General features: G+C 39.1%; 1 protein-coding gene across 5 annotated transcripts; it reads right to left on the bottom strand.

The window, feature by feature from the left end:
• Window positions 1–227: 227 nt before the first annotated feature.
• LOC143917451 (AP-3 complex subunit delta-like) lies at window positions 228–12,511 on the bottom strand. 5 transcript variants are annotated; one of them, XM_077439013.1, is made up of 19 exons: window positions 12,227–12,511; window positions 11,535–11,630; window positions 8,933–9,061; window positions 8,713–8,853; window positions 8,502–8,631; window positions 8,280–8,419; window positions 6,345–6,418; window positions 6,056–6,207; window positions 5,831–5,976; window positions 4,719–4,920; window positions 4,439–4,646; window positions 2,650–2,806; window positions 2,189–2,577; window positions 1,941–2,118; window positions 1,713–1,866; window positions 1,510–1,635; window positions 1,304–1,430; window positions 774–1,234; window positions 228–698 (listed from the first exon to the last, which is right to left on the bottom strand). In XM_077439013.1, the coding sequence occupies exons 1-19, from the start codon at window positions 12,320–12,322 to the stop codon at window positions 628–630; spliced, it is 3,177 nt and encodes a 1,058-aa protein (XP_077295139.1). In that variant the 5' UTR covers window positions 12,323–12,511; the 3' UTR covers window positions 228–627. The 5 variants fall into 5 exon arrangements, with proteins under 5 accessions (XP_077295139.1, XP_077295141.1, XP_077295140.1 ...); XM_077439015.1 differs by having other exon boundaries at window positions 1,510–1,599; window positions 1,716–1,866; window positions 12,227–12,508; XM_077439014.1 differs by having other exon boundaries at window positions 1,716–1,866; window positions 12,227–12,508.
• Window positions 12,512–15,385: the final 2,874 nt, after the last annotated feature.

Raw genomic sequence — 15,385 nt, forward strand, 5'->3', positions numbered from 1 at the left:
ACGTCCCGAACAAAGCGCTTTTTTTTTCCGAGTGACGTTTAACATGCAATATTGTTCCTCGTATTAAAGCGTTAATATGTATATAATAGTATTAATATTATATGTATATTTTGAAATAAGTAACGAAGCTGGTAAAATTTAAAATAAATAGGAATTATTCACAATCAAAACGCTCTTGATAGAGGGAGGGGGTGGGTGGGTGGGTGGATGTATTTTTTTTTTAATTTCTTCTCAGTGTTGTAGCGACAGTAAAACTTCACATTCAAATGGTTAACACTATGTAGACAAGTTTCAAAATAATAATTTTCGATAATTGACGTCGGACATTCGAGATTCACGAAAATAATACTTGGAGTGGAATATAAAAGATTAAATTAATTATTAGCACACGCAAGCAACAACTAGGATTTGACTATTGGAGTTTTACTGTGTTTCAACAACACACACACACACACATACATTCATTGTTATTAAATTAATTTGAAGGAGGCGGCGGGCGTTTCAATCGTTTCAACAAAATAAAAATTTCCATTACATAACAAACATGATTTTCTTACATTATATAATATAAAATTTGAAAAGAGTACAGATTTCAATTTATACATGGATATAGGTAGGACGGTACGGTTAAATGAACTCCTTACTAGGAGTTGAAATGCCTAAAGTTTCTTCATACCCTGCCTTAGCTTCATTCTTATCTGCAAAACAAATGGAAACAATTACAATAGTTTATCATTTAACATAATATACATATCTTTATTAATTTTACAAACCTTTTTTGGATTTCTTTCTCTTTCCGGGTTCACTTTCTGCATCTGTTTTTTCCTTCTTTACTTTTTTGCTCTTAGACTTACTCTTACCATCACTCTCTTCCTTCGTTGCCTTTTTCTCACTGTCGCTCTTCCTATGCGACTTCTTTTCTTTCTTTTCAGACGCGACCATTTCATAATCTCCACTGCCGATTCTATCCTTTTGTTCGGTCGGCATCGATGACACGTCCACCATCAGATCAAAATCATTGAACGCCGATTTCTTTTCAGTTTTTAACTTCTTCGTATCCTTATGCTTTTTTCGTTTCAATTCCTTATCATTCGAATCGCTCTTTGACGACTTCTTGGTTTCATCTTTGGATTTTTTACCCGTCACATCTTTATTATTCTTCTTCGACGCCAATTTATCATCTATTATTTGCCTATTCGATCTGGAATTACGCCTTTCATCATCACTCGGTGGCCTAAAAATAAATAAAAATCATTATTTAAAATTATAATTACATGATTAAGAAAATAAAAAAAAAACGCACAAATCTAAATCTATATCTAAAGCGGCGTGAGGATCTGACGGTGCATGACTGTCTTCAACGTCTGAAAATCCTGGCGCACCTTCCGGCATTTCAGCAGCCGTACTCACAATATACTTTGGTTCTTCATCTAAAATAAACAGATAAATGTGTTATAAACAAAACATTACTTGAGTTATATTTATATATATATATATAAAAAAATTAACCTTCTTTTTCAGTATCACTCTCGGACAGTTGTGATTTTTTGTTCTTCTTATTTTTCTTTAACCGCTTTCCTTTCTTCGATGACTTTGATTCTTTAGTATTGTATAAATATTTATCAGAACGTTTTTCTGAAACTAATTCACTATTAAAAGACAAAAAAAAAACAGCATACAAAAATTGATATTATAATAACATGAATACTAACTACCGTGTATTTGAAGGGGTACTTCTAAAGCCAACTCGGCTACTGGAATCGTCTCCGCATCGATTACTACGCCTAAATAATTAATCGAATTATTACCCGACGGTTTCAAATAATGAGGATTGTGAAGTTGCGCTTGCTTTCGAGCCTCTTTCATCTACAAAAACAATAACAAGTTAAAAAATCATCACGAAAACAATTACCATACATAATCAAACACACGACGATTACTTTTTCAACATCTTCAGCAGTCGGCTCGGGAGTATATAAGGTTTTATCCGGTTTGTTGGACTCTGCAGCCAACCACGACGGAAGGAATGTGACTTCTTTCTTCTTGCCCAAATCAGAATCGTCATCCGAAGAATCGCTACTATCGAGCGGCTCGTTGATCCAAGCGTCCAAATCTAACCTAAAATCCCCAATTTAAAAATAAACAATACGCAATTTGCAAAATCAATCACATCATCAACAAAACTTACTCATCGGGGATTTGAACTTTCCGTTGAGCTTTCAGAGCGACAGGATTAAGATCACCTTCGAATAATTCAGCCATTTCATCTATCAACTTTCGACAAGTCGGCGGCAAGTTGTTCACCACCTCGTCTTCCTTCTTATCATTGCCGTTAGTCAACGACGGCTTATCAGCATCCATCGGATCGAAGTTGACGTCTTCTATAAGCTGCGCCTCCATCACTTCTTTGGGGGCAAACTCTTCCGACTGTTTGGACTGGTCGAAGTCGTCCGAAGATCCGCTCAGCTCGTGTTTCAACAGCTTCATGACCATGAGAGCGGTGCTCGCCCGCTCTTGCACTTCGATATGCGCCGAAGACAAGTGCGGATCTAACTTTTCAATCATCATATCGCATAACTGAAATCAATACACATTCAATTAATAAAAGCCAAAATTCAAAAATGTTTTATATAATAAAATGTAACACACTTCTTCTAGCTGCACTCGATTGCCAGATTTATTATGTATGACCATCAAACGAGCGGCTAGTTTCAAAGCATTGTGTAAGAATGACGCTCTCGTATGTCCTGGAAGTACACCACCACCTAACATCGACTTCAGAGCTGTCTCCATTATATCAGGATCGCTGGAAAAAAAAAATATTAAGAAAATGAGAATCAAATATACATCAGCATTCATAAAAGTTTTGTCTTTTACTTTACTATAAAAAACTACTTATAAAGAGAGGGTGGGGCAGAAAGAGTGCCCCAATTTCAGATTGGCATAGCAGGGGGTGTGGTGGGGGTAGAGGAGTGACGAGGATGTCATCTGAAAATTGGGTTTTCAGTTGACGCTATGGATTGGTCGGTTTAGCACCGTGCTTTTGTTGTGGAAGAGTGGATCGCCACACAGCAAGCATTTGATGTGTCCACTTCGAGCTTGGTCGATGCATTCGATCTCCATTTGAAGTGTACGAACATCGTCCCAGAACAATGGAGGAGCTGAGGGAGGCGATTAATCGTGAAGTCGCTGCGATACCCGCAGATCAATTGAAAACTACCGAGAGAGATTGAATTGGTGTGTCAACGATGAAGGCCGCCACATATCTATGATGTATGTATGGGCGAGTGCATCGACAAGTATGGAGATTTCAAAAAAACAAATTTCAAAATACCGTAAGTATACGTTATGCATAGGGATGTGACGTGACGATCGATCGTGTCAAGGAGACGCAGGGTAGCGGGGAAGTGGACATGTGCTCCTGATATTGAGCAATCGACTTGGAACGGGTGACGTCACACATCCACGAAGACACACAGACACATTCATTCATCATTTCGAATGGGTGAACAGTGCATTAATACGCCTTTAAATTACCTTACACTATATTTATACATAACATTTAACTCTATTTGAATTCGTGTATCAATTACTTTCGGAAGCCACCCGTTGCATCAATACTAATGCGTAAATAAAAAGTTTTTTCTTGAATGAAGCTGTTTGTTTTTTTATTAGCCTTCCAAATCGAGGCGCTCTTACTGACCCACCCAGTAATAGCACAGCTGTTTGCAGCAAGGAGAAAAATATAAGATTCCTATTGGTAAGCTACATATAATGTTCCGAATAATAGGAATCCAGTATGAAAGCTTTTGAGTGCTGACGTATTTTCTGTTGAAAACCAGCCACGCTGAAAATTTCGCCAACATTTCGAACTAGAATTATTTAGAAATCCAATAGAAAGCAGGTATAAAAATTGTAGCTAATCCAAACAAAGCCTAGATAACTACCACCGAGGATTTTGAGTTTTGTAAAGGTGTGTTTTTAGACTCTCGAATATATCTTGCAACAATATAAAATAAACAAAAGAAGTCTATTAATGAATGTATTTTTCCAAAAATAGTTCCATCTTCTTCATTGTTGTTAAAATGTAATGCTCACAATCTAAATGCCAAGCCACAATTTAAAATACCCAGCAGTTTGGGATTTCCATCGGGTAATTCTGCTATGCTTATAAATTCAGAAATTCCGGTGTAAACGAGTCTTTATAAACGTTGACAAATGAATGACACGGATTACACGACCCATGTTCAATGCTACCTCTAAAGGCTTAGCAGGTAGTATTCTTGTTTCCTTTTTGTACACGCTCAAAAAACAACCCGTATCGGCATATTTCAGGCTCATGGCCTTGTTGGTAAAACACCGATCTGCATTGGGTCAGCATTCAAACGACAAACCATCCTTCAACCGATGCAATCTAATCAATGTAAGTTGAACTTACTCTGCAAATTCGCCGACGATCCACGCTGCCGCATACAACACTTTATGAATAGTGGCACCTTCATTATTCGAGAACGGCCTTCCGACACTTCCTGAGCTACTACCGGCAGCACATTCGTTCAGCAAACTGCACATTTCCTTAACGGTAAACTCCCGAATGGCGTGAACTCTCACCGCCACATCCAACAACTGCTCAGCGATCAGATTACCTACAAAAAAAACAAACATCTAATAGCATTCCGCTTAGAAAATACACATTTTCAATGAAAAGTAGGACGTACCATGCTTGCTACTCGTCTCCATCTGCGTCAACTCAACCAAAATAGTAACATACCATTCAAAGTTGACAATAAATTGATAATTATTCTGAGAGCATATTTCTATTATCTTAGTTAACAGTTCGTCTCTGTACAGGGTGCCTTCGGCTTTTTCCATATGCACCATAAGCTTCTTGACAATCTCCATCAGATTCTTCTTGGAAACCTTTAATAACAAATCAAATACGTCGTTAATACGTTCTCAAACATCTACTTAAAAAATCATTTCGTATCATAGATATAGAATACCATAGATACGCCCTGACGCTCTAAGCCGATCACCCTGTTGGACCATGCACACACAAAAAAAAGTACAGATCATGCACACTCTCTCTCAGTAGCTAGTTAGCTTTAAGTAAGAAGGTCGATTGACATTTTTCGAAAATGCCAACGTGTTCAGTGAAATTGTGTTACAATTACTCAAGAAAACATAAAAAGGCGGATGGCATCACATATCATATGTAACAATTAATATATAATGTCTTCAATTATAGTAGCATTTTAACATTAATGAAATATCGACGCGATGTATGTAGTGCTCTATGCACTGATGGAACAGCGGTCGACAACATCTGCCACAGGTGTCACTAAATGCACGCGTATATATTGTTGGCACTGAAGGAAATTCAGAAATCGACATTAAGTTTAAAAATACAAACAATGAACTAAATATTAAAGTGTCAGCTTTAAAATTGATCCTTGTGGAAGTTACTAATGTTTAAATATTGTAATAGTTAATGATGGTTTTATTATAGCAACATACACTTGTAATTTAATATAGTGTGTATAGCTAAATATTTTTTTTCTTAATATGGCTTTATTAGTTTGGTTTACTGGCACGCGGAGTGTCCAATAAAATTAAGTTATAAATAAAATAAAACTTCAGTGCATGTACATATGTACATATACTGGTTGCTGACCACTGCCGACCGCTGCGTCCTTTCTTTTTTTTCACCACTTCCCCGCTAGTTAAACCCCCCGCACCCCTCAGTTAGTGGCGACAAGATCTCCAACGAAATTTGTATGTAATGGCATATCTAGGTTATTCTACATCTATGTTTCGTATCAATAAATACCATTCCGTAAAGCAATCCGAGCGCTCTGAGCCGAATAGACTCGTCTTTATCGTCGAGACATTGAAGGATAAGATCTTTATGGGATTGCACACTTTTAGGATGTGTTTTTAAAATTTTAGACATTGCAAGCAGGCCCAAATATTTCACTGAAAATTAAAACAATTTCAATATAATAATAATAATAAACAATTATTTTAATCAACGCGTGACAAAAGCAACTCTTACAATTCTGGTCAGTGTCTTCTATTAAAATTCTAAGTTTTTGCACACATAAATGTATCGGCATACCGCTATCATTTGGCATGCCGCTGCTAATTGATATGAGAACGGCTATCACAGTATTAATGCATTCATACAAAAGAGACATCGCCGAAGTGCTGAAAATTCAATGATAATACATAAGAAAACATTCATCATTATATAAATATATTTACAAAAAAGCTACATCAAGACGGGAATACACTGTATGAAACTAGTATGCAAGCGTTCGAATCGACGATGTGATGGGTCTTACCTATGTATGAGATTTGTCAACGGTTCAATCAACTTCTTGCCGAGCCTAGGTTCTAAGGGAGTTAAAGCACCAAACTGCGAATATACAACATTGAATTATAAAATAAATACGTACTTCTACATACATACATACAATGTTTGACATGAGAATGCTTAAGTTGTTTCATTGGAAGCAGCTACCCTCGGAATGGGATTACAAACAATTTTAGCTTTCTTATTTAGATATATGAGATAACCTGTATATGAGAGTAATTAACGGTTGGGTCACCTTTCTTCCGAGCTCACGGTCAATATGAGTCATAACTCCGAACTTAAACATTCATAATACAGGTACATATTAACTATATGTATTTAGAACAGCGGATTTACTTCACTAGGGTTCCGAGGCATTTAAAATTTCTATATATACAAATATATAGGGCCGGGTTCCAAAACTACCCCCCCCCCTCATTAGACAAAATATTATCCAATTAGAACGGATGTTGTAAAATACATCGAACATAAAATGTGAAAAAGCTCCTCTTTATCAGAAATGTCAATAAAAATTTTAGGATAAACAGATTTGTATTAAAAAATCTGTTTGGTGAATACCACAATAAGGTGGAAGATAGAATGTCCGATTCTTACTGATTCAAATCAACAGTCGTTGGCGGACTAAGAAATTTTTGTCGGTTACTGCGTCAAGATGAAAGCCATTTTCGAAAATTCGTACGTGCACGCATAAATTTTTACTATCGTTTGCAATATTTTGAGAAAACGATAAAATTAAATTTTTTTTAGCACACCGCGTTCAGGAAGAGGATACTATTATAGGAACATAGTATAATCTTGAATCGAGCTTGATGATCTCATTTACTCCTCCATAAAACGCAAGCCTAACGATTGCATCATCTCATTCCTGAAAATTCGTACGTGCACGCATACATTTTTACAATCGTCTGCGATATTTTGAGAAGACAATAAAAGAAACTTTGTTTTGCACGCCAAGTTCAGGACGAGACTATACTATTGTAGGAACATAATATAATCTTGAATCGAGGTTGATGATCTCATCTACTCAGAACCAACCTTGCCTGACATATTTTCGTTCACACAAGGCAAAGACACAATTCGACCCGCTCCATATATACGATCGCGAGCCCGTATTAACCCCAGAAGCAAGATCTCATCATTCAACCGCACATAGAGCAACATTGAAGCACAGCTACACAAAGAACAGCCTCCAGCCGGTAGGAATTCCCGAAAGCACGACGACATCACTCAACCAAACCAGAGCACCAGCTCAAGACGCCAATGAATCTCTAGAGTTCAACCAGCCCTTCCAATAAAGCCGGAAACTAGCCCTCTTTGCTGTAAATACTCTGTACTTGCAAAAATTTGTATACTGAACAAAAATAAATAATCCACTGTTATATTCAACCGAGTTTCCATAGGTCAAAACCCAACCTACGTCCTATACTATAAGTAATTTCTGACCAATGTCTAATCGGAGGCCCAAGATGACCCCCCCCCCCCAACTGTGCGTAAATCAGCCATTGATAGAACTCAATTTCATATTCATAAACACATATTTTTTTAACTACAATCAAATTTGAATCATTTTAAGACTGGAGGAATTGATATTTTCTCATTTGTAAGATCTTTCTTTTATATTCATCATAGATGGGAAAACGATTGAACCGAATTGGTTGTGACCTTTTATTTGTAGGAGTTCGACTATATATAAAATAATTTGATGTATTTATGCTTAATGTCATGAAATTGAATAATATTAAATACATTTTTAATTGTATGAAAGAGATTTATCAATTTGAGTACTTCTTGGATTGTCTCAGATTGGTTCCTTTAGGCAGAAATACATCGAATTATAATTGTACCACGATATTTTCACTATTTATTATAGATGGAATAAAAACAAAAACAAAAAAAAACCAACCAATTTGATTATTTTTATGAGCATCCAGTTATTAGTCGACGTAGTCATTAGCTTAAAGAAGATAGGCGCTAAGGATAAATAATTTTTTGGATTTTTACGAGCCAATTCGCAAACGACGTTCACAGCAGCTGATTGTACACCTAAAATAATAAAAAAAATAGATAAATAAATAAATAAAATCAAACACACAACCGAGTGAATTCAATAAAAACAAAATAATACCCGGATCAGGATCCTCTAATTTTTCTTTTAACCGAGGAAACGCCGGTCGGAGCGCCTCGGGATATTTTAAAAACACTTTATACATCATTAGAACAGCTTTCATCCGCAAATACGGCTTCGTTGAACTCATCTTTGAACACAAAAAAAATAATCAACAACAATAAACATCCGATTGAATTAATCGTACGAAGACGGGAAGAAGACGACATACGAGCGTCATGATATCGTTGGCGAGGTCGCGGGCAAGATCGTGCGATACGAAGCAGCTGAGTCCGCTCAACGCCAGTCCAGCCTCGTATTGATTTTGGGAATTCAATTCTTTCCGAATCATATTCGTCGTCAACATCAACAACTGCAATACAATACAAAAAAAAAGGTGTAATAAAAAATAATCAATTATAAAATGCTCCAAATCGATATTGAATTATTACCTCAGAGTCGGCGTGAAAAGATTGACTAGCCGCCAAGTATCCAACCCTCTTATAGGTGAACTTATTCGAGCTCATGACTTCAATAATGTTGAAGACGGCCCATGATATGTCATATCCGAGCATTTGCAACTGAAATATATTTACAATATACATGTACGGTTGGAATTGAACGAAAGGCTGATGTATGGGCTATGGCTGAGAAAGATTATGTTACGACTGATTGTGAGAAGGGGGTGAAAAGGGGCCGAGATATAACGGTTAGTCGCAGTTGGACCTGTGCTCCGAGCGGTTGGTCGCTAAGCCTCCGAACGTATCGTCTTAATAAACAACATGACTGAAAACGCACGTGTTTCGTCTTCATCTTAACCGCCTCATCCTAAACAGCGTCATCTGTCAGGATTTTCTACCACATACATGTAATATTTATTTCACAGAACATGAACACTCGCCAATACTGTTACGTACGCCGCGGATTGAGCGAATTGCACTTACACCAACGGATATATGTTATCGGATTAACTAAGTGCATGCACTTACTTCCAAGGATTATATCTGGACTCTAAGTGCATTTAGGCTAAACAATGACCGTTATTAGTTATTTCTCAGAATCGGTTCGGGGAGACCCAATGTCGCGGAAATACATATCTGAATACGTGACTATACAACAGGTAGACAGATTAGACGTCCTGAGAGATCTACCCTTTATAAGGCGGTACGTAGGCGATATCATGTCATTCTGGACTTAGCACTGATAGTGCGTGTATCTCCTTAATCATCAATAAATGCTGTGACACGACTGTTGGCCTTTTACTTGGATCCTCCACCCACCCCTACGCAACAATACAATCAATCAATATACATGAGCATTCTATACAATGCGAATTCATACAAACATCCACATGGAGAAATTTTTGCAGCATTTTATAATCAAATTGGCGAACCTCAAGACGCTGAGATTAGCAAGAGAGATAGCAAAGGAGATGCAAATTTTACAGGAACCGTTTTAATAATCAGAAAAACTGGAAAACTCTGGACCTGGAGTCACAAACCAGCAGCGGAACTCTAGTGGGACTCGAACCCATGACTACTCTGCTCGAAAGCATAATATGCTAACCACTAGTCTACGCTGCCGGTTTAAAGCACGTTATATCGTTTGTGTATATTATATTAATACCATTTAATGTACATGATTGATAACACTTCAGATAACGAGGGAGAATTTAATCAAATGAACGCTTTTGGTTAAATTGACCTTTCGATTTATCAATTCTACAGATTTGTAATGTGTGCAATATTTAATTATTTTCTTTTTATCTACACATACATATATCATCAGCAAAAAATAAAATAAATTAATCAAAGTTTGAGTAGAGACTGGCAATAAAAAACGCAAATAAAATATTTATTTTTATTTATATTATACGGTTGAATTTCAAATTATTGTCTAAATTAAACGGAGATTAACGGTAAGAACACATATAACATTGTGGCACGGGACTTGCTCGTAGTTTCCAGCTGCGATGGACGTATTTTCATGCTATTGTTAATTCATATGATCTTATTATTTCAACAAATATCACCGAAAATACTCCAGGGGGTGAATTTCGCCAAGGATTGTGACCGTACAGATTAGGCATGCTTTGGATGTACAAAATTATTTAAAAAAAAAAAAAAAAAACACACTTACCACATAACACTCTGTGTGTCTGCACCTTTAGGCTGAAAACACACAGCGATGAACGTGGAATGTGGTTTTTTTAGATATATAGTTTTAAACATGCGAAAAAAATGTGAAATGCCTAGCACACACCATCCCAAAATCTACCCCCTGGAGTGTTTTCGGTAAAATTGTATCCTTGTTTGGGTAATTGGACTATTCGTCACATTGGGGTGGTCACAAAGACAATTTTTGCATGAAAATCGCGAATACACAATATTTGGCACTCAAGTTCTCGTTACTATGATAGTTATCGTTAGTATGATGGACTTTTCGGCTGCCAGATGTTCCGTTATAGAGATTTTAGTGACTTTGTGACGAGTAATTTGTGACCAGTTATCACTGAACCCCTTGTTTGATAGTGATCGATAATGGTGTATCCCATATTTGAATAAACGTAGGAGACCCCCCCTAGTGGGGAGCCAAGCGTACGACGTGCCGTTCTTCCCTGTGTGATTTCGCCCTCAGACTGTTTGGATAATCAAGAGATAAAACATAAAATACCAGATATTGGCCATAAATGAACCTCATAAAAATACACCACTATTCAACTAAAACAGAAAGGCAAATGTTATATGTATTCTATGGATTGAAAGACGCACGAGACGGTCTCCGTTAAGATGGTCAGAACAAATCAAAGAACTGACGGGATCGTTCCTAAACGCTGCATTCAACATGGCACAAGAGGAATTGAACCGTCCACCGGGTTCTAGATGATAAAAATGACCACGACGCTCATCATTGAGCAAACGAGAAAGAAGAGAAGAGATTCAATTCGTTTATTTAGCGATTTTTTCACTGTCATCAGACTTTGGACGGCAAATAATTTCATTCTGACAATCCGATTTTCCACTACCAATGGATTTTCATCGTATAGATACGTACATATGTCAACTTGGCAACAGCATTCGCCTTGACGGCTATATTATCCTGTCGTAGCTCCACTTTGATTTCTTCCATACATTGAGCAATATATTTCGCCTGAAACAAACAACATAAAAAAAATTACACCTCTGTTTGGAAAATTTTCGCATATCAGTAATGGATCCGTGTTTATGATGTCATTGAGACATCCTAAATGTCAGACGAACGTTAAAGGAATATTATTATTTTGATACAAACAACACACAACAGTATTATCTACGATAGAAGTCAATGAACATGAAACCGTACGGAATTTTATTTGTGTTAGATAATTTCACAATTCCGAACATCATGTCTACTTTTGAGGATTCTCTAAATGTAACGCTTTAGTTAATTTGATTATTATGTGGCAATCGGTGTATATTTTTTCGACTTCCACTATGAAATTTTTTGATGATAGCAGTTCAAAATTGTATAGCATTTCATCCGGATCAGAATATTTTCATGAGAACGATTTCTCATGCGTGTGCAAAAAATAAACATGTATATAATATTTGGGAGATATGTTTTCATATGTGCAATATGGAGTATATAGAAAGTGAACCGAGTGAATCGAATGCAAGTGTCAAATGAATAGTGATTTATAGTAAAGCGTCATTTTGACAGGAGCGAGCGAGAGGGGTGAGGGGGTGGGGGGGGGGGTGAAGTGGGACCTCGTTGTCCTTATTGTTGCGGATGCCGCGGACCAGGTCGGTGAGGTTCTTGTCGAACATGCGCTCCAGGTTGCCGCGCACTTTGCGGAGCGCCATCGCTGCCTTAACCCGCCTGGGGCGCTCCCCGCTCCCCGCTCCCGCTTCCCACTCCCCGATTGCCGTTCCCCGCTACCGATCGTCTGCCCCGCGACGACGACAGGAGCCCCCCCTGACAATCGCTGGCGACTGCCGATCGCCGACTGCGGCTGCCACCACTGCACCACAATCACACGGCTGACAACTGACAACTTCGTCCACCTCTCAGGCGTCCCACCCGTCTCATTCCAAGCATTCATCTGAACGCTTCTGTGAAGATATGTATCCATTGGTAAGCGGATCATTGTGCAAATTTCAACCGCGAGCACGACAATCGTTGCCACAAAAATCGCGAATACAGAATATCTGGCACTCGAGTTCTCCTTAGTACTGTGGCGGCTCGCTATATGACATGGTCGAGTTTGGTCACCTTCCTGCGAGTGGGGACCAACTCGGCTGGTTTCGGAGAGCGGCTACTCACTCTGCCTTCAGTAGGCTTGGACGTAGTAGTTCGCAACTGAGATCGCTCAGTTTAGTTCGCCGCTCCTAAACGAACTAGTTCGCTCTTCTAGTTCGTCAGCTCCCAGCTCGAATCAGTGAAAGGCAGATCGTTCGCTCGTTCGTTCGCTCGCAGATCGTTCGCTCGTTTTGGCTCGTAGACAGAATAACACATGACGCAAAAAAGAAAACAAAAATAATCAAATTTTTTATATTTTTTTTAGAAATAATCAACAATTATATTACTTTTAGGTACTGGTTAGTTCTTATAAAAAATATCACTTACACTTATAAAGTTGTTACCTAACAATTAAACATAATGACTTGTTTGAGTGAGATCGTATGTATAAAAAAAAATGAAATAGAAAAAAAATATTACATATTGATGTGGCGGCTCGCTTATACGACATGGTCGAGTTTGGTTGCCTTCCTGCGAGTGGGGACCAACCCGGCTGGGTTCGGAGAGCCACTACTCACTCTGCCTTTAGCTGTCATATAATAAACACGTGCATTAACATGCCAGTCGTCTCATTCGTTCATCCCCCATACTGGTGACCCCCGACATCGAGCCACGCAGCCTCGATCAATTTCAACATGCCGCTCATCCCTGCCTCACCGAGCCAGGCGGGAAAGCTACCCGCCGCGCCCCCATCGCCATCAACACAGCACGCCGCGGCCCGCGGGTGACAATAAACGAGCAGACACGTGCTGAGTCCAGCCACAACGTCGATGACAGGTGCTTAAAAAAATGGGGGAGCGAATGAGACGACGATCTTGACAGCTGGAATTGGAGTCATGCGCGATCCAGTACACATAGAACGGTCATCCAGCACCACAAGATTCATCACACACCACCTCAGCACCATCATCATCATCAAGGCCCCGTCCGTCCCCACGAGCGTCGTCACGCCGAGACGGGCGGTAGCACTACAACACCTCCACGAGCCACAACGACTCACGGTCCAGCTCGGAGTATCATCAACCACATCGATGCCCCTGCCACCCCCGCCGCCCCACCAACCGACATCAGCCTCGGAAGAGCGGCGCCGGCGCAGCATCGCATCGGCGCGACCATCGGATGACCCACCGTCCTGCTCGCGACGTCACCGCCCTCGAATGTACCGACCATTCAGGGCGGTACACCTACACAGCGGATGACCCACGTCAACAATTTTTTTTTCTCCCCACTTAATAATTTTTTTTTTCTTTGTGTAACAATATATTTTTTTTCTTTTGTAAAATTTGTTTCTTTGTAATTTTTGTATCGCTGATGCTGGAGGGGGAGTGATGTGGCGGCTCGCTTATACGACATGGCCGAGTTTGGTTGCCTTCCGGCGAGTGGGGACCAACTCGGCTGGGTTCGGAGAGCGGCTACTCACTCTGCCTTCAGCTGTCATAAATAAAACACGTGCATCAACATGCCAGTCGTCTCATTCGTTCATCCCCCATAGTACAATATTTCGCGATTTTAGGTTTGTTCATACCTAGTCGGCACGTACCGACTTCAGCAGGTATCCGGCCGTACGAAAAGTATTATTTGGTACATTTTGTATGGGTATGTCCATTTCAACCGTCACGTTTACGCCACGGCAGGCTTACAGCAGTACCCGACATTTCCTGTTCATACTTTACAGCAACATCCGTCAACGTATCGTATCCGTTTTTTTGGCCATCGTGGAAATATACACGCGAATAACGTGCCATGAGTCTGCCGCTTTGCTGTTTTGGAGCAATTATTGATAGTGACAGTTGACAGCTGTTTAATCTTTCGACATGGTTTTGGCGCTGACAATGACTTTTTGACAATGCTTCTTTAAATTTTGTAGATTTTTTGGTGATTTGTGTTTTTATTTCATCCAGTATTGTTTCAAATTGGTATCGGTTCATACGGAAATATTTAAAAAAAAATTGTTTATCATCCACAAGCTCCTTATACAGTGTCCAAAACTCTCCTTCGGTTTTTCTATTTTTTAACATGGGATGCACATCAAAACGCCTCCGTGCTTTTTATTGCCTTCTTGAGCTTCTTCTTCCAACAACAACGCGATTATACATAATTTTTCGTTCGATAAACGCCGAAACATTTTTGCTGACTTGTATTCTGACGCGTAGCTACGAATGCACGTGTATGCATTCATATTGCAAGTACTCGACAATACGACGTAAGCAATATTGCGCCGTATCGTCATGGCCTGTAATGTATAAGTAAGCCGATTTTGCCTTGCACTCGGCCAAAGTGCTGTAAGCGTGACGTGTAGGTAGATATGAATAGAAATGTAATAAAATGACATATTTGAAACGGAGTCGTGCAGTGCTGTTAAGTATGAACAGACCTAAAATCGGTCAATCAGTTTTCTCGAGACCGACTTTAGGGTGTGACCAGTTTTCTCGTGGCCAGTTTTAGTGTGATGGGTGATCACGTGTGACCGATCTAGAGCGACCGGTTGTCCTGTGACTGGTTCACATATGACTAGTAGTCCGTTTACCCATTTTCTCACATGTGAATGCTTCTGTGAAGATACGTATCCATTGGTAAATAGAACATTGTGCAAATTGCAATCGCGATTATTACAAAAATCGCATATA

The sequence above is a fragment of the Arctopsyche grandis genome, chromosome 9, assembly GCF_051622035.1.
Source record: "Arctopsyche grandis isolate Sample6627 chromosome 9, ASM5162203v2, whole genome shotgun sequence".
In the NCBI taxonomy this organism is placed as follows: Eukaryota; Metazoa; Arthropoda; class Insecta; order Trichoptera; family Hydropsychidae; genus Arctopsyche; species Arctopsyche grandis.